At 39.5% G+C, this 20,682-nt stretch overlaps 1 protein-coding gene across 5 annotated transcripts in view; it reads right to left on the bottom strand.

The window, feature by feature from the left end:
* Positions 1-6,098: 6,098 nt before the first annotated feature.
* The window catches only part of PHACTR2 (phosphatase and actin regulator 2), a 222,349-nt gene continuing 207,765 nt past the window's right edge, over positions 6,099-20,682 (bottom strand). For all 5 annotated transcript variants that reach the window (XM_036024810.1, XM_036024811.1, XM_036024817.1 and 2 more), the window contains one exon: positions 6,099-10,544. In XM_036024810.1, coding sequence (XP_035880703.1) covers positions 10,529-10,544 — 16 coding nt within the window. In that variant the 3' untranslated portion in view covers positions 6,099-10,528. The remainder of the gene's footprint in view (positions 10,545-20,682) is intronic.

Below are 20,682 nucleotides of genomic sequence, written 5' to 3'. Positions count from 1 at the left end.
AGCCAAACATTCCAATGATAAAGTAAAAAAAAGAAAAAAAAAAGGCTATGTTGGACTTACTGAGATAGTATGTCTGTATATTGTATTTGGGGCAATGTAAGGTCTTTTCAAATATGAATTTTCCTTTACAACTCAATCCCCTCTATTAGGTGCTATTCCCTTTTATTTAAAATGAAGCTAACTGGTAAAGCCCAGTTAAGCTAAAAATATCTGTATCCTATAAGGCACTCAGATGATGTGTAAATGAAAGAGCTTTATGATTTAGAGACAAAGTCAAGTAACAAAAACATAGTTCATTAAATTCTCACTGTAGTAACTTCCTCACAGTCTTAATCTATATTGTTAAGGCATTTGTCCATTCCCACAGCTTCTGTTAGAACTGCTGATGATTCCCAACTTCCTCTCTGTAGCCAAGAGGATCTCCTTGACCTTCACAATCATATCCAATGGACTATTTGCACGTGGATGTCCCACCAGGCAGGCAACTCAAACACATTGGATGTTACGCCCACAGTTGAATATGTCCACTTCACTGTTCCATCCCCTGCACTCCTTCAGCACCCCTCTCCCTGCCCCCCACTTCCCTCTGACAACAGCCCACTGTTTTCTCTTTCAGCAAGGGTATTACCACTCTCCACTTAGTTGCCCAAGCTAGACACATGGGTACAATCTTTACTGATTTCCCATATGTAGCGATCACTTCAACTGTCCCTTGGATCATTAGGTCTCTGCCTTTCAGCAGTATTGGTTGAGGCCACCATCACCTCCCAGCAGAATTAGAGCAACGGTGATGGTCTGCCCTATGTTGACAGGTGGATACTGGACTTATCAGGAAAAATCACTTCACAAGCTCTATAAATGTCTAACCACTAAGCTGTACACCTGAAACAAATATAATACTGAATGCCAACCGTTAATGAAAAATACCAAAAAGTGAAAAAGAATAGCAATGGTGTCCATGCTTCCAATATCGCTTCTCCAGTGCAGTCTCTACATTGTGGCCAGAATAATGAGGGCAAATCTGAGGGTGGTATCTGAGTTTAAAATACTTCAGCAGACCCCTCTTTTTTTAAGGATAAATTTCAAACTCCTTTAGAAGTTTCACAAGGACCTTCAAGTGTTAACCCTTGTTAAACTCTTTAGCTTTCCCGTCTCTTTAGCTGTCATTTTCAGCTCATTTTTCATACTCAATTGTACCATCCTTAGTGTAACTCTAGAGTTCTGGCCTCAGGGACAAAGAAGACTAGATGTTGGTATGGAACAGACACAAATGCAACTGGATATCATTTAAATGAGCTGTGTCTAGTCAGAGAGAAAGAATATTTTAGAAAATGCAAAATTTCAAGCGGGCTGGTGAGAGTGTTGGAAGAGCATGAACTGCAGGACAGGAGCACAGGCATCCTTCTACCTAACAGACAAAAGAATCGTTCAGGATGTAGTTCTCGTCTGGCTTAACCAAAGCCCATTGTTTCTGCAGGCTGTGGATTTGGAGACCTCTAAAGTTATAGGGATTGAAAGTTCTGAGTGTGTCTCTGTGATTCAAGTAGCTTCTTCTCAGAAGTGTGAAGCCCATAAAAGGTACTTCTCAGTCACGGGTTTTTAACCATGAAGCAAAAGGTGGATCATCAACCCAGTGATGTCAGCTTGCTCAAGGTTTCAAAATCTACTTTTCTTAGTATGTCTTGGAAGCCTGGGAAAGTTTAGAATTAAATGTGGATATTAAATCAAAGCCCAAAGTGTTATGCTTTGTAATTATTGAGGCAATCTAGATGAACTTGGCATTCAAGTATTTGTAACTTCTTTTAAAAATTGGAATATTGTAGAATCTGACCAGTTAGCCATCCAATTCCAGTTTAAACTAGATAACGAATTTTAGACTTGCAAAATGGAAAAGGATATGAATATTTTCAACTTGTAAATAATACTGAAATGTTAAAAAGAAAATTTGATTTATGGCATTTATAGATATAATGAATTAGATTTGAAAGTGTTAACCTGATTGTTATAGTCACATTTGGACATCCGAAGTGCTTAAAAAGCAAGTAAAATCTGTTAAATATGTATACCCTATTTAACACTTTAAAGAAACTATAATGAAATAGCTGCAGAAGACACCTGAAACCTTCCTAGACGGATGGGTGGGATGTTAGTAAATAAAATTCCGGTCGGAGGGAAAGGCGTGAAAAAAGTTTCAGTGTTGGGAGAGTGTATAATGTATTTGAGGAACCTTGAGTTTCACTTGATTTGGCCCAAGTGAGGAATAAAAGGAGAGCAATTTGGGACTGTGGCTGGGTGAAACTACAGAAGGTCGTGAGGCTGGATTAATTGCCTGTGAGTTTTTCCAGTAGGCAGAGGGGACTCTCTGGAAAATTCTGAGAAGGAATAACACGAGAGTTGACTGTTAGGAGGAAGAATGGGGGAGGAGAGTTAAGAATAAATTGGTTGGAAAAGACTCAGAGAAGAGGTGACCAAGAGTTCAGGGGCAATCAGGGACTGGACTAAACACATGACAAACTTAGACAGTGGGGAAAGAAAGATGACGTATAACTGAAGTTTGAGCTTCTGAGTATGCCTACCGGAACAATTAGGGGCAAATTTTTCCCAATGCTGAGCTCGTTTTCACTCCAGATTGTCTGACTTGGACCAGCAAAAGTCCATCCAGGAATAAATCCTTAGGTCAACAAGTATTGAAAATGCCAATTCTGTCCTCCCTAGAATATTTGTCTAATTATGAAAAATTAGCACGTAAAATTAAAATCTCTAGTAATGGTAGCTGTTTTAGGAAAGGAGCAGCAAACATCACACAAACTTCAGGTTCTCAGCCTTTCTCTAGAATGTTATGTGTTCATTACGGCAACCGTCTTTTAAGGGGGAAGACTTCAAAGCCTGGGACCTGAGCAGGACCTGTGTTGTCTGCAGACGGCAGCGTGGTAGCAGTACGTCCGTGCAGGTGTCTCAGTGGGGGTCCAGCAAAGCATTCGATCAAAATGAATCCTGTGCCATCAAAGCATTGTGTAAAATGAAAACACTGTCTACTTTTTGCCTTCGTTGGGTTTTAGAAGGTAACGTTTCAATGTAGAACCTGCTTCAGTGCAAACGAAAATTAAAAGTACTTGTTGAACTACTGCACCTACCTTGGGGATGTACCACTGATTTTTGGTAGTGAACTTGGGGCCAGTTTTTCAAAGATACTTTTTAATTTTTTGGTCCTAATCTTCTCATCATATATCTTCAGTCTAGAATAATGGTACACAAGTTGCTTTTCAACTTCCCCCTCATATCTCTGCCCTTGTCCTGGAGTTAAGGCAGAAAATTACCATTTGTAACCACTGTTGAAAAACTTGAAAAGTGTATTCCAATTCCTTGTTCTGCTCAAAATACGTTCCCAACCTCTCTCCTTGCTTATAATACATTAAATAGTAAGCATAATGAGGAAGTTTGTTTATTTTCTATATTATAAACTCTAAAGGGGCTATCTTTTTAAATACATAATAATGTCATTCAAAATATCAATATCAAATATCCTCAGATATAAAAAGACAGCCAGTTTAAAAAATATACTGTAAATTGCTGTTTATAGCAGTAATTCTTAGACAGATATTTTAAATGAAAATACAAATCACAAGGCCTTACATACAAAAGTTTTCAGTTAGGTGGAGTTGAAATAACAACCAGTTAGAAAAGCTGTCTTATTCATGCTTTACAGGTGAGAACTCCGCAAGTTTTTAACGTAAAAAGACTGAGCACTATCTCAATAAAATAGAAATTGGAACAAACTAAAGCTGGGGATTTCCCAATGATTTTATTGAGGTAACTTTTCCCAATTTTATACATATATGCATTTTTATATACTTAAGAAAGCTAAACAATGTTCTAAGGCACTTGGAGTTGTGCACAGCAAAGTATTCTATAATATTATACAACTAAGTAGAGCATAATTTTGCTTTTTAAATAACACAAACACCAGTACAGAATAAAAAAAGATAATACATAGTCTTTCTTTCAGGTTATGATAGTGGAATACATATACATATGTGTGTATACTTGTAGATATTTATACGCAAATACTATAATACAGTACAGATCAAGAACAACAACAACACAAAAAAAAGAGAAACTCTTGTGTTAATCGGTACACAGTTCCAGTTATTTACACTCACAGATAGTATACCTGTGCAATATGTAGGGTTCGATCACTCAGTGGAAATCAGGAATCGGTCAGTCAGTCTAATAGTGATCACAGTCTACCACCCTTCTCACTTTAACCAAACCTTGGAATAACAGCTACAGTTCTTGATTTGAAAATTGAATGTGACATAGACAAGAAAATGATTAGCTTGAGTTTTGGGTAGGTACCAAATCGGATGCATCGGTGAAGAATGTTGCAAACACATTGGCACATTTCTAAGCCACAGAAGAAATATTTAAAAATATATAAAAATATTAGTGCCTCTATTTTAAGTAATGAAAGTGGTTTGACCCTAGATTCATGCAGATTGTTTCTGAACCCTAGTTCGCACTGCAAGGGTGACTTCTCCCTGTGGGGGCACTCTAAGTGATGGAATGGAATAGTCAAACCATAACAAAAGCCGTCCAGTCAGGGAAAAGCCCCCCATATTGGCAAGTGGCACAAATATTATTGGCATCTTAATATACCATAAACTTGACCTGAGGGTGAAATGGCATTCTGCCTCATTTACTCCCTTCAATATATTATTGAAAAAAAAAAATACTGGTATTTAACAAGATACGAATTCTTAAGCACCATCTAAAAGTTGACAATGTAACCACTTTTATCAATTCTGAGTTGCTCTTTCTCAAAACAGAGTTTTAGAAATTTGAATATTTAAAAAAATTATAGTGGCTATATTAATTGCATTCCATTAGCCACAATTCATCCAAAGCATTTCAAGACACATTTACCATTCAGGTTTGGTGGAAAAAAACAACAACAACAACGAAGAGAGTAAGTATATTACAGTAATGTATATGTCTCTGTAAGTATATTACTGTACAGTATATTCCTGTAAGTATATTACTTACTCTCTGGAAGACAATGTCTTCCTAGGGAAAACTCGTCCTGTTTGGGGCATGATCCTCAATGAAGGATGAACAACATGCATGCGATGCACAGTTCACCCACATTTCCTTCATAATTCAATATTCACAAATCTCAGAAAAGCTGAACCATGTGACTGTGTTGACACAGGGGCAATCAAACTTTGCATGCGGATTAAATGATTCCTTAATGGGATAAGCAGGTGATTGTTTTGGAACGAACGCAAGGGATGCAGCTTCCCAGGTAAAAATAGAACAGCGATGTTCACGGCCCATGGGCTTTGTGTATGCGGCGTGTCGGCCCTCATGTGTGTGGTTAAGCCATGCAACAGTCCTCACGATCTTCACAAGGGCCGTGAGCAACAGTGGTGCTCTGAAGTAAAACTGTGAGATCAAAACATGAAAATGTCTGCTTCACGTGAAGCCTCGCCTTTAAATACATGCAGGGACCATCCAAGTGCAGGTGCCCTTTGGAACTGCCACGGCTGCCCAGTAGCCTCCTCCCCGAAGAACAGGCAAGTTAAAGCTGCATCGAAGCAGAAGGCTTGAAAAATGAATGGGGACAAAACGATACAGGGCCCGAAGCAATGGAGGGCAGCCAAGAGGATGTTTGGAGACAGACACTTTTCCTGTGTGCCCTGACCTGCAGCAGACTGCGGTGTTCAAGGGAGGTGCAACCACCCTCCTGGGAGGGCATTTGAACACGGGAGAGGCCTTTTTACGTTTGGCTTTTACAACAACCGGGCATCCTACTGGCATTCAGTCAGCAGGGGCCTGGGATAGTGAACAGTTTACAATGTGGGGGCATCGCTGTACAACAAAGAATCACCCAGCTCCAAATGCCAACAGCACCCCCACCGAGAGACATCAATCCACAGTGCTTTGCTCATATGTACAGCTGTGCTAGCAATGCAGCCACTGAACTGCTTTCCTTTGCAGGGGGGCGGGGGGGTGGTGTGCAGGAAATCCCAGCAGAGCTAAAAAATGATCCTTGCCTGCAGGGTTGGCTTTTGGTGGGAATAACTGCCGTAGGGTTCTCCTTTTTTTTTTTTTTTGGCCAGAAATCTTACAGCATATACAATGAGAGTTGTTAGTTTGGGATGACTCTGTCTTTGAAAAAACTCAAGTGGACTATATTTCTGTTGTTTTCTAGATTTCCATACTGAGCTAAAGCTTCATGATTACAAAAAAAAAAAAAGAAAGAAAGAAAATGGTTTGGGAGTATTTACCTTTGTTCCTACCACCTTTTGGTCACTGCCAAATTATATAGTAGAGCCTTATGGTACTCTTGAAAACTTGGGTTTGAGCTGTCTGGAGATGTGCTAACTCTCAGAAAGATGGCCATATTAATTTGATGATCTTCCGCTCTAGGACATATTTAAGTTCTAGAAGCTGATTCTGTTTGTCAAATAAAGCTAAATTATATAACCCACCCACTCATAGAGAGCAAATACTCAGTAGTGGAAGATTAACTATTTCAAGAGGCCGAGAGACAACCTTGTAATAAATTACATCCAAGTGGTTCCTTAGTGTTCACAGCATACTCTAATAATGATGGGGAGAAATTAGCTTTTGTTTCAAAGTATATATTTTACTAGTAAGGTTAGGCTTAGAAATACAATTGGAATTTAGGAATGCTTGAGCTACCAGACTGATAAAGTGACATAAATTTATGTATCTCGTCTGAGTTTAATACTTTCCCACCTGTTGTGAAGATTTTTCATTCTATGTGAAATGTGCTGCTAGGAGCACTTGAAAACAGTAACAGATGGAAGAAAATTCTGAGCAAGAAAGGAAGAAAAGAAACCTTCCCTGTTTAAGTGTGGGCATACTACTATGAGGTAGACAAGACTGCCTTTTTCTATTGTGAATACAGTATAATTTTTGAAGTCGTGTCTGCCTAACTCCATTAAGTATAAATACAGTGCCAGTTACGTGATAAAATGTGGTAGTTAATCAGGATAGGCAGTGTTAATGCAGAATTTTCTCTCTTTTAAGTGGAAGCTACTACGGTATTTTTTTATAAAAATGCCAGTGCAGCACTGAATTAACTGCCGGGTGTAAAACCTGAATTATGGGTTTTAAGGACTTATCTCTCATTTTCAATATTAGATCATTTCTGAGGGGGGTATGCAAGTCCTCTGCTTCCTTAAATAGATTTTCATTTAAATTTCAGAACTTTCTACTTACAGAATATATTTGCTAACATTAGAAAAGGATAAGTGAAAAATCAGTGTGCTAATAAAGCATATAAAATGAAATCAGGAAGTCAGGTTTTTTGGGTAAATCAGAGAGAGATGAGTTTGCCTTTTCCTCCATTTAAAACGGTTATTGAAATACCCCCAAATGGTTCTCTGAGTATTATAGAGTTCATATAAATCATTTAAGGACTTAACAATAAGGGCAAACTACATTAACCATAGAAAGTACAAGTCATTTGACACACACACAGGAAATTATCAGGCAGAGCCACTTTAAATTAATGCTGCTCGCCAGAGATCAAATTTTTCAGACTGATTGGTAATGACCACAAAGATGCTGAGAAAGCCTGTGGAAAGAGCACTTACCAGTCTTTCTCGTTCTTTCCTGCCTGGAGCCTTCCTAGAGATGGGTTTGTTTTTTTTCCCTCAATCAGAATATCCTGGGGACTCAGGGAAACCCATGCACTTCCTCTATGTTAGCCTAATGTTGCACTTTAAATTGGGGAAAACATGGAGTTGTGTTACAACAACACGATTTGCACACACATTAATCATCTTTATAGAACCCTAGCTTATTGGTTAGATTGCAGATATGCTGAAATTGCAGAAATGCTCAGGCAGAGGCTTAATTATATTGGGGGGGGGGGGGGCGGTTCACACCTTCACATCCGCTCAGGGCCACCAAGCAAGAGACCTCTAGACGGGTCGCTGGGGTGGAAACGCAGTGCTTCTGCCTTGTAGAGTCCGCTGTTAAAAACAGAGCCTGTCCTGCAACATACAGCTTAGTTCACAACCCTCCGATTCTTTCCACAGCTTTTCATCTAAAGAATCGATCTAATGAAGTAAATGGTGGTTCCAGTTCTTAAATATTAGACTGGCAGTGGTTAAATTTTTGGACTTTAACACTTGTCACATTTAAGCATTCCTCTAAGCATGGAAATCAGTATGAAGACAAAGTGTGGGCAGTTCACAGATCTGAACCTTCCTGCAGGAAAAGCAAGATATCAAGGCACCAGATCCTCATTATTGTACTGGGCGCCTCTCATTGTAGGGAATAAAAAGTTGCATCATATGCACCACTAGTCGGGGGGGAAAGCTGTTCCTTTTCTCAACCAAATAGGGACTTTCTGTGACATTCATAATTAGGGATAAAACAGTGATGTCTTATATATACCATTTTTAAGGAGGCAAGGTCTTTTGATTCAAAATCAAAACCATGTTAAAAAAATCATACGTACAGAAAATTAAAATAACATTACAGTCCTTGGTATTTTCCCTAAGACAATAAAATGATAATAAAATAAGGAAGAGGGTGACTTTAGTAAAAAATTAGAACATACATAATGTCTATGGCTGTAAACACTATGAAATGGACAAAACCTCAGCCAGATGAAGACACTTGGGTGTGCACAAACATTTTTTGTTTCAGAGCAAAAATACATCTTATCTTATTAATGAAATAACAGCAGTGTGGAAACCTATGTTTGTTTCATTAATGCACATGGCTGAGGGCAGCAAGACGTGCAACAATGCTGGTCACTTTTCTTAGTTATAAACGGTCCTGGGTTTTTGTAATAGACTAATTGGGGCCAAATCAGTTTTACTTTTGAGCAAAATCATCCCAATTTCAAGTGAGTCTTTAAAGTATCAATAAGAGGCAAGATCCAAATTTATCTACCAAAGTGTTTGCTTTTTTGGTTGAAATAGAAAATTACAGTCTTCCATAGTAGAAATCAGAATCCTCTCAGAAAATTCTAGTCCAAGCTCTGAGAATAAAATTAAGTCCATTTAGGTCTTTTTTTGTTACACAAATTATGTGTCTTTAATATAAGGGGCACAAAACAATTGTGGGAAAAAACAATTAAATGCAAGGTAGTATACTTGTACATATATGGTCACATGTGTTTGGGAGCAGAAGCCGTGCTGTGCCGGTGACTCCACGGAAACTAGCAAGATGACAGTAGAGGGTTTATTAATGTAAACAATACTGACTATAGGCTCATAGGGAGACCTTCCATAACTTTAAAGTCACCCATTTTTTGCACTAAAACTCAATGTTATATTTATGGATGCAATCTGCAGACTCTTAAAGCACAAAATGAGATTCTCCTCACTCTCAACTTAGCAAAAATTTTCTGTGTTCTTTTATGTCTGTGAGTACTGTTTTGATCCATGTGCTTAATCTTTTTAAATAGCAGCAATCCAACTTAATGCAGCATGGAAAATAAGTAGTCCTTTGCAGTCCTGTTAAGAGCTATCTGCTGGCAGAACACTTGCATTTTGCTTAAGTTTTAATTTTGGAATCAGATTTTTTAAAAAGATGTGATTGTCAATATTATCTTCCTTAGATCAAACATGGTTGTTTCAACTTTGAAGGTAAGCTAGGGAAAGACCAAAATATTTCTTTCTAAAGCTTGCTACAGTTTAATAGGGTCACATCACATCTGACTTTATTCCCAGTCCTGTTACCCTTGTGGTACATTAGGTAAGGAGTATTAAACGAGAAAAAGTAAAGTATGTATATCTATGCTACTTAAAGCATGCAACAGAATTTGGGTAAGCATGCTTGTTAAGAGTCCATAAAAGCCTCTTGCATTTAAGAAAAAGATGCATGAAAACACTCAGACTTATCTCTGGCAACTGGATTCACTGGCACAACATAAAGCAATGGTACTATACAGCACCATCATAATGGTGAAAGAATTTTCTTCTAGGATCAGGTCTCTAAGGAATCCACAATGGGTGATTAGATCCCGAAATCCCTTAACAAGTTCTTAGCTATCAAAAGCCTACTTCAAAAATACATTTACGCTTCATTTTTTTTCTTTGCTTCATTAACATAATGAAATTTTTCTCTTTCTTCTGGTTTTCAACCCCCACCCACCCCTTTCCAGTGCCCAGCCATTCCACTCCCCGTTTTTCTTTTTTTTAAAACCCGCACTCTAAAATTTGGCTTTCTGGTAACAGGGAGCCAGCGATTGTCTTCTGCTCATCTTCCTTGATTAAAACCCCTGATGAAGAATAACTGGTGTAACCATTGTGTCCCTTACCATCAATACACATGCTGGACAGCAAGGTCACTACACCCGTCATTTGCTTGTTGGCCACATCTGGGCGGTAGAGGTGGGGAGCACTTTCCACACGCTTCTTCTCCACAAGTGAAATGGAAACACACACACAGTCAAATCCCAGTGCAATATCAGGTGTTCGGGAAGCAAGGCTTCTCCCACAGATGATCAGTCTACGTCTCCAAAGAGGCTCGCACCTCACTATGGGCGGTGAAACCTGAAATAAGAAGATGGAAACTCTGAGTCTGTGATACAGAAGCACAGTCTGCATTCGGTGAACCGAATGAGGTACGGCGATGTCCGTAATCGGAGGTGGCTCTAGACCTCGCCCAACTGAATTACTGCGCACAACAGGATACTGTTATAAATGTTCCGTTGGAAAGCAGAGGCAGACCCTGTAGGAAAGACTCTGGTTGTATCATCCCAGATGTAGAGCAATCAATACACAAAACATCACGACCCTTGAGCATCACATTCTGGCCTGTATTGAGCAGAGTGAGATGTTTCATAAGGGATTTGGTTACAGCTGGCTTGCAGTTATACCAGGAAAGCATTAACAAAGAGTCACTATTTCATTAGTTTCTGCCTCTCATCACCTCCCGCTAAGGACTCCAAATCTACTTTCTACACCTGAATTACCAATTGCCTGCTGGGAATTTCCTTCCAAATGTTCCACAAGCATGTCCACAACCACACAGATGGTCTTTTCTTGTAAAACTGCCTTTGCACTTTCTATCTTGTTAAATGTTCTACCTTTTCGAGTGCTTTTTAGTTTAAAACCTCAGATTTGCAACTCATACCTCTCCTTCACCTCCTATTTCCCATTAAACACCCAATTTTGCTTCCATTGCCCACCTCTGAGTTCACTGAAACCCTCACCCCCTTCTGCTGGCACACTTGAACAGCACGCCAGAGAGCTAGCTGGCTTTGTATCCCTCCATGCAAGTTCCTGAACATTTCTTGTGATTTTGCAGACTGTGTTTTGAACATGCTGTTCCCCAATAGTGCCATCCCCTCCCTTCATTTTTCATCTGTGTTCTCACATTCAAGATCAAGGTGAAAGGCCATTTTCTCCATAAGGTCTTATCTGATCTGCCTCTTCAGCCTATTTCTGTGAGTACGCATTTATGTAACTCTATTAAACATTTTGTTGGTCTTATATAATCTAATGTGCACCTGCACCAGTAAACCAGGCTCCTCATTCATTTCCCTGTCTGGACCCATAGATTTGGAGATAAAATCTATGCTTCACATGGTTGCTAGCATTATCATCATAAGTATTCATCCAATCATTCTTATTGTTTGTTAATATCACTTACTGTTTTCCATTCCCTGCAAAGTAATATTTATATTTCTTAGAGTAGCAACTGAGGTGTTTCAGGATGTGGCCCATCTTTCTGGATAACCGAAGTTTATTTATAAAAAAGTGTGTATTTATTCTTACATGTTTAAACTTCAGTCACTTTCAAAGTACTCTCCATCTGATGCAATACACCTATTGAGATGTTTTTTTCCACTGCTCAAAACAGTTTTTGAACTAGTTGATTCTGATGCCTTTTAGTGCTTCTGCCATTTTTGTTTCCCTCTTCCACATTCACCAACGTATTTCCCTTTGAAGACTTTTTTTCATCTGGGGAAACAAAAAAAAGTTGCTTGGGGCGACACTGGGTGAATAGAGAGGATGGGGCACGGGTGAGGCCATTTTTGGTCAAAAACTGCTAAACACCCAGTGAGATGCGGGCAGGTGCCCTCATAAATCACCCATTATGAAACGGGCAAATGTGTTGAAAGGATCTTCAAAACAATTCACTAAAGCTGAAACAGCCTCTCACAACAACACCAGCTGGCACACTGACACAGATGGATTCCTAGAACATTCACCCAGCAGGAAAAGCCTGTATGTACTACAAGGGTCCTGCTTTTCAGAAGATAATTCTGTTTTTTGGGAGGTCTTCCCTCATACCTCCATCACTACTCAAAAAATATAGTAAGTCCCAATCCTTTGCCCCAAATGCCCTCCAATTCTGTGCTCATGCATACGAAGAGGTGAAACAAGATTGGCCATAAACTGATAGTTGGAGAAGCTGCATGATAGATGCATAGGGCTTCTTATACTACTTTTGCATGTTTGACTTTCCAAAAGTCAAAATAAAAATAAGACATACCAAGGTTTGCAAAGCATATTGTGACTAAAGTAGAAATGTGTCCACTCTGAGTTCCATTCTTAACTCTATCATGACCATAACCTTGGGCAGGTGTGTGAACTTTGATGCTCTACATTTGTTCAACAGAGACAATAGTACTGTTTCAGTCTTCAGGGTCTTCTTTTTACCCTCTGAGCATGCAAAATTCTCTCCCAGGCCCTTTGCCTTAGCTCTTCCCTTTACCTTAGTTGACCTGCTTTAGGGGTGGAATGTTTTTCTCTCTCCAAAGAGTGCTGATGGCTCCCTCTTGTCACTTAAATCACAAAATATCCTTTACTTCCTCAAGATACCCCTTTCCTCTCCATCCTGTCTAGACCCACCCATGTCCCTCCCACAGCATCATGTCACATTTTCTTCATTGTACCTAACATAATCTGATATTAACACGTTTGTTTGTTTGCTTGTTAATGGTTTGTCTTCCTCATTAGAGAATAACCACGTGACAGCAAGGAGCTGAGAGCAAGGACCTCATCTGACTTGGTCTAAATTCCCAGGGTTCCGACCAGTGTGGCTCACTCTATGCACTCAATAAATAATTGCCAAATGCATAAATGACTGAATACTATATACAGGGGTACTTAGAAAGTTATTGATAACTTATTGATTACTAATTCTCTATACCTGTGGAATCCAATTATGAGGCCCCTAAAATTAATTATAATTAAATGTATGCTAATCTATGATAACCCATCTAAGTGGACATTGTGTCATGTGAATTTCTAGGAAGTCAACCATAACCTGGGGAAAAACATAAAAATTCTATAAAAATATTACAAATGAGTAATTAAAAACCTCTTAAAACAAACTTTTTATATAAAATGTGATAGGCAAATAATAATTATCATGATAGCAAATATTTACTAATGCTTACTCTGTGCCTACAAAAAGCTATATATATATATATATATATATATATATATATATATATACACACACATATATAAAATATATATCCTATTTGAATCCTGAAAACAATCCTATGAGGTACGTATTCCTGTATCCCCTTTGTACAGATGTGGAAACTGAGGCACAAGGATGCTAAGGTATGTATCCGAGGCACAGAGCTGGTAAGTGGAGATGCCAGGCTCCAGATTCTGTACCCTAACCTACACCAGACAATAAGATCAAAACATGCTTTCATCCATACTTCCATTCAAAGGGTTTGTGTGTGTGTGTGTGTCCTGTGGGTGTCATGGAATAGAAAAGGTGATGAGTTGAATTTCTACATTTCGGTCAGTTTTGATCCATTCTGAGGAAAGAAAAGTCCTATTCCACATCCCCAAGCTACTACACTTTGATTGCTACAGTTGTCTCAAAGGCATCTGCCTTTTGTCACATAGGCAACTAGGTGAGAAAGGGCCCAGTACAAACTTCTTGCAGTTACTAGAAAAGCAAGGCCCGGGATGCTCGTTTGAAACCAGCAGCATCACCTCCCTCCACGCTGGAAATAGAAGCACTGCCCACACCACGTGCAGGAGCAGGAGCCGCGCGCTCTGTCAGTACAGACCGACGCCCAGCCCTGCGGCCCCTCTACCCCATGAGCTTCCACAGGCTTCCCTCTGTCAGGGTCAGCTTTCCAGGAACCACACTCATATGGTTTAGCAATTATTTTAGCCCTCTGCTTATTCGCTGGGCTTCATACACCAAACGCTCCTCAGTGTCCTAATCTTCATTTGGTCCTGGATTCAAAGGACGTGTTTGGGGAAACATGGCATGAGAGGTTTTCTCTTCCCATCGATAGATAGTGTCTGTGGGCTGAGGGAGGTCAATTAAAAACTGGGTTGGGGCACAAAGTGAGTAGTCAGTGGGCCAGAAGAGATTCAGAGCCTCCTCAGGTCCAGCATTTTTTCTGGAAAGTGTCCTGTAAAAACATTTCTGAAAATTGGCAGGACGCTGTAAGATTTTTTGTTTTTCTTTCTGCAGACACAGTTTGCCCATGGATCTGATTAGAGAGAGAGTTCCGCAGTCAGGATTGCACGGAAGGTCACGGGCCACTGGCATCACTTCAAGGGCTGGCTAAGCGAGGGAGGCGGCCAGTGTGAAGGCAATAATATGCTGACAAAGTCGGGGATCAGAACTGTACCCTCTCCATGTGGGCTGCCCAGATATGGTAAAAAAAAAAAAAAGTATATATTTTTCTCACACCATCCAATCAGAAAAGGACATTTATATGGCCTGTTTAAATTGGGCATGGTACCTTCAAATTCAGCTCTAAAACTATGTTAGAGGTACAGAAAATGCAAATTGTTCTTAAGGTTGTTAACTTGGTGGTTTGCATTCATTTTGAAAATAAGAGCTCAGCTTCACCCCCTGAGAAATGTGCCTGCCTGACAGAATGACAGTTTTGGCTTTAGGCTTCGAGTTGATGGGGCAATACATACATTTATTGTGCCCTAAGGGTACTTAAGTTTTTCCAGCTGCTCTCCCCCCTCAGAACTTTCCAGAGACTTAAATGTGAAGTTATCTATATTTTCTTTTTCTTGTTAAAATTGCAATAGATTTTTCTAATTTCCATACTGTTGAGAGGGAGCAAATGGGGGCAAAAGCTATTTTTAAGTCATGGGATTAAGAAAAAAATTCTTTTCCATAAAAAAATATTATTTCCTATGTGGTTCCTCCATAATTTATTTACAAAAATGTATTCCTGTCAATTCATTCGGATAATACAAAATATAAAATTTTTCTGAAAGGTAAAATATGAACTTTCCTCCACTTGCCTATTTGTTATGTACAGAAATCCAGAATATTTCACTTCCCCTTTATTTAAAAGGGTTTGATTGTCCCAGTGTATACGCTTAGGGTAAACAAATATGGAGGCTCTCCTAAACCACTGCCCCTGGCTCTATCTGAGAAAACAGACCACAGGGTGGGTGGGATTTTGTTATTTTGAATGCTGAGCCATGGTTTCAGCTCTGGTGGTTACAGCAGCATTTGGCAACTCTTTTAAGTTTCGGTCCAGGCAGCAAGTAAACGGAGTGTCCATGAAAGAAAAGTACCTCCACGGAGGACCCTTAATTTTCATTTTGGTCCCGTGTGTAGTTTCTGCCAGGTCACACTCTGATAAGCACATCTAGAAGTGAATGAGTGGTTTACTTTATCAGTAAATCCACCTAAGATGGGAATACCACAAGACGGAATAGAAAGAGATAACAGCTTTAAAATGCACACAAATACACAGACACACACACATCTTTACATAATTACATTAAGAAAATCTGAAAAGCTGCCCTGACTGGTGTGGCTTGGTGGGTTGGGCATCGTCCCACACAAAGTCAAAGGTCACCGGTTTGATTCCCGGTCAGAGCACACGCTGGGTCATGGGAGACGTGCAAGAGGCGACCATTGAAGTTTCTCTCTCACACAGATAATTTCTCTCCCTCCTTTCTTCCTTCCCCTCCCTCTAATCTTTAAAAAAGAAAATTTGAAAGTAAGAAAAGAGGAAAAAAAAAATAACCTCACTCTGTAACAAACCATTGAGACACAGGTGGCAAACACAAGGCCTGTGGGCTGAATCCAGCCCTCTACCTTGTTTTATCCGGCCCAGTACCTTGTTTCTACCTGGTGGCAGCGCTGAGCTCCTTGCTCCTAGTTAAGGAGTAGTTACATTTCTACAGTCCTAAAGTTGTTTGTCCCTTTGAAGGCAACCGTGAGGCTGATGTGGCCCTCAGTTTGACACCCCTGCATTAAGAGCTTTTGATGGTCTTTCTATGCATTTTATTTTTTTCTATGCATCTGAATGTTAAATAAAATACACCATTGCTATATATGCTCTTAGTATCTTGATTTTTCCACTTAACATTATGCCACTAACCCCTTGAGGCCCATTTTCATTGTAGGAGCACCAATTCAATGATCCTATGAGTCTTTCATAATATCCCTTAATGTAAGTACTACACTGCACACTCTAAAAAATGTTCCCATTTACAAAACATAAACTGTTAAAAAAAATAATACTCCCCTGATTACAAATCTGATACACATTGACACAAACAAAAACTGGAAAACAGAATTTCCAGGAAAAAAATACAATTACTCATAATCTTAATACTCAACTGTAACCATTTAACAATTTTGTTTTTAAATAAAATTTGACCTTTCATACAATTTGCCTGTCTCATTTAGAGAATTATTTTAACTTGTAGAAATTCCATTTACTATGGAATGGGAAGTGGCTTTCCTTTGGCCGCTTCTTTGGTGATCTCCTTCCAGAACGCGATGGCCTTTCAAACGGTCCTTGGGATTTTGAACAGCGGTACGGGCAGGGCAGGCCGCTGCTGTGCGGAGAACATACAGGATGTGGCCGGATAAGCAACAAGTGTTCTAAGGGCCAAGGTTAAGGCTTGGTACCTAGCAGGACCCAGAATGAATTCTGGCAGCGCCCACTTGTCCTCACCCTGGTACGTGGCCCCAGAATGCATTCCCGCTGCAGACAGCTGTCTGCAAAATACTGGGAGAAACCTGGGGAATTAGATGAAAGAGTAGATCACTATGATTCTTCACCACTGCAGATCAAACATGTCCCAGAATGTATTCCATCGTGGGGTTTCAGAGATGTCTTGTTGGCATACCACTAACAAGAGTGTCACAATTAATATTAGCATCAGCACAGTGTTTGAGAAAAGTCATCACGATGGAATCCGCACTTATAGAAACAATAGGAAATAGATCCTTTATTTTTCTTTTAAGTGTGTGTGATTTTTTATTAGGTAATAAAGTCTTATGTTTCAAAAATTCAAAAGGTTCGAAGAGTGAGCAGTGAAAAGAATCCCTCCCATGCCTGGTCCTAGTCACCTAGTTCCCCTCTCCAGCAGCGACCAAAGTCATCAGCTTTCTGTGTCTCTGCAGAGATACAGAAGCAAAAGAAGCTATGTGTGGGAATGGATCCTTCCAGTGCTGACTCACAGATACATCAACGTAGCAGATGATCTCTGAATAAAGAGGTGCCTTGGAAGAGGGAGCAGGGCCCTCTCAACCCTTTAACATGCCCAAATGCCCAGGGAGTTAATAACAGATTTAGGTGTAAAGAACGGTTTACTTGATATAAAGAGGTAACGTCTGACGCTAATAAGAAGAGCTAATAAGCGAGCTGTTCCATATCTGCGCTGCACTTAAGAGGCTAGGTAATGATCAACAGCATGTTTATTCTCTCCACGGGTGACTGGTGCTGAGAGCACCACTATCATCCACACGGGCGACTTTCTGATGTGAAACACTATGGTATTCCTGTAGTACCTGAATTAGGCACAGCAGTGTTTACCAAAACATTTCCTCTTAAGAGACATACTGACGAAAAGGGGTGGGGGGAGGCAGGAGAAGGTAAAGGGAGGTAAGCGATGGCGGACGGGGACGTGACCTGGGGTGGCGAACACACAGTACCCAGACACAGGTGCTGCGCTGCAGAACTGTAGCCCTGAAGCCTGTACCCTTTTATTAATCGATGTCAGCACAATAAATTCAATAAAAAATAAATAGGAAATACCGAACACAATTTGGAAATCATAAGCATGATATTTATAAGTTTCAAAGCCAAAATATTTCTGTACTGGAAAACAAGTCTAATGATGTAATATAGTTTAATGGAAAAGCAGCAGTAGACACTTGCTCTGCTGCCAAGTTCTTAAGAATACTTAAGCAAGCCATCTTTATCTTAGCGATATGAATATTTAATTTTTCCTTATCTGGAAAGACATTTGAAATAGTGATAATCAATATATTTTTTGGAAACCTTTTAAAGCTTATCTGTGATATCAGCTATTACAAAAAAAAAAGTCTATAGTTTTCTTTTGAAATTCAGTTCATCCTTATTTGCATCTATTAATATTTACAAAAACAATGAAGATATTAGTAGGCTATTTTATGGAACACAAGAGGCAAACTCTGAAAGTCTGTAGATGAGTAAATGCAGAAAAATAGCTGACAGAATTTTCAAGGTGAGAAAATACCCTACCAGATACATGAATACACTACACACCCATTCTAATTAAACAGTGTGACACAGTGCAAGGATACACAACAGCCTGCTAGAGCAATCTCCAGAATCTGGAAACTGACCCGTGTGTACATGAAAAGAAGAATTTCTCATCGAGGGGGAGATAAGTGACAGTGGAACAACTGACTATTGAATTAGAACAAAGCAAAGCTAGTTTACTCTTTTGAATCACAGGCCCAGATAAATGCCCAATGGATGAGAGATCTGAGTGTAAAGAAAAAGCATGTGTCAAAATTAAAGGTATACTTTTATAATCTTGGCTGTCCTCTATAGGACACAAGACAATGAATTAAAAATTACAATACAGTTGGAAGACATACAGAAGATCCAAAGACACATGAAACGATGTTCAATATTGCTAGCTATCAGAGAGATGCAAATTAAAATCACAATGAGATACCACTCCACACTAGTCAGAATGGCCATCATAAACAAAACAACAAACAACAAGTGTTGGAGAGGTTGTGGGGAAAAGGGGACCCTAGTGCACTGTTGGTGGGACTGCAGACTGGTACAACCACTATGGAAAACAGTATGGAACTTCCTCAGAAAACTAAAAATGGACCTGCCTTTGACCCAGCAATTCCACTGCTGGGACTATATCCTAACAACCCTAAAACACTAATACAAAAGAACCTTTGCACCCCAATGTTCATAGCAGCACAATTTATAATACCTAGGTGCTGGAAGCAACCTAGATGCCCATCAGTAAATGAATGGATCAAAAAACTGTGGTACATCTATACAATGGAATTCTATGCAGCAGAAAGAAAGAAGGAGCTCCTACCCTTTGCAACAGCTTGGATGGACCTGGAGAGCCTTATGCTAAGCAAAATAAGCCAGGCAGTGAAAGACAAATACCATATGATCTCACCTTTAACAGGAACCTAAACAACAAAACAAAGAAACAAGCAAAATATAGTCAAAGACACTGAAATAGGGGATAGGCTGACAGTGTCCAGAGGGGAGAGAAGAGGGAATTTCAGGGGAGAATGGGAAGGGTTTACAAGAACAAATTTAAAGGACACATGGACAAAAACTAGCAGGGGGCGGGGGGGTGTAGTAATGGGAGGGAAGTGGAGAGGAATGGGTGGATGGGCTAGAATGGGAGTGGAGGGCAGAAAACTGTACTTGAACAATGATTAAAATAAAATAATACATAAAAGATAATGGCATCAAACAGTAAAAAAATTACAATACAGTCAAATTTAAATATGCAAACATGTAAACAAAAGGCCATAAGCACTAAGATGTTAATGATAAGTTGGGGGAAAGTACTGTGACATGTAGTAAAGGACAGATATCCACAATGTATGACGTCTTACTAATCCATAAGAAAGAGATAAACAACCCAAAAGAAAACTGATCACAACACATCAAAGAATAAAAATTAATATGAAGGTATGTAAAGATGTCCAACTTTATAGAAATGAGTGAAATAGGGTATTAATGTTCATTCTTTAGATTACAGACCCCTCACCGCCATCATCACTCCCAAATGCTGATGAAGGTAAAGAGACCAGGCACGCTCGTGAACTTGGGTCACAGAGTAGCATCTTTCAAAATGTAAAAAATGCATCCAGTGACCTAGCAAATCTACTTACGGGACTAATACAGAAATACTGGTGCCCAAAGACACATTCATAAAAGAAGTCAAGACAGCATTGTTCCACTAACGAAAAATGGAAAAAATTCATAAACATCTAGCAATAGAATAAACTGGTCAATAACATAGGGTACATGTTATCTATGACACACCATCGAGTCAGGAATGAGACGTATACTAGACGGAAGGATTCCCCCGAGGCCGTTTTGTGTGTGACTGAGAAGGCAGACCCACACGCAGATGAGCGCACACACGCAGGTTTGTACGTACACAGAAAAGGCGTCTAGGAGGAGCTACGCTGAAATCTCACCAGTGCTTACTGTTGAGAATGGGAACAAAACTGGGGAAGGAGTGAAGGGAGTTTTGTACTTGATAAAGTAAAGTTTTTCCACTGTTCGAATGTTTATTTAGACTGTATTATTTGTTCACATTAAAAATACACATCTAAAAGAGAAATGACCTTCAATTCCCCTGGCATCCTGTTTTCTTTCTACTTGTTTATCATGTACAACAGAAAAGAAAGAACCTCTTTTGCTATAAATGCTTTTTTCCCCCA

The sequence above is a fragment of the Phyllostomus discolor genome, chromosome 4, assembly GCF_004126475.2.
Source record: "Phyllostomus discolor isolate MPI-MPIP mPhyDis1 chromosome 4, mPhyDis1.pri.v3, whole genome shotgun sequence".
Classification (NCBI taxonomy): domain Eukaryota; kingdom Metazoa; phylum Chordata; class Mammalia; order Chiroptera; family Phyllostomidae; genus Phyllostomus; species Phyllostomus discolor.
This window is presented reverse-complemented; position numbering and strand designations above follow the sequence as displayed.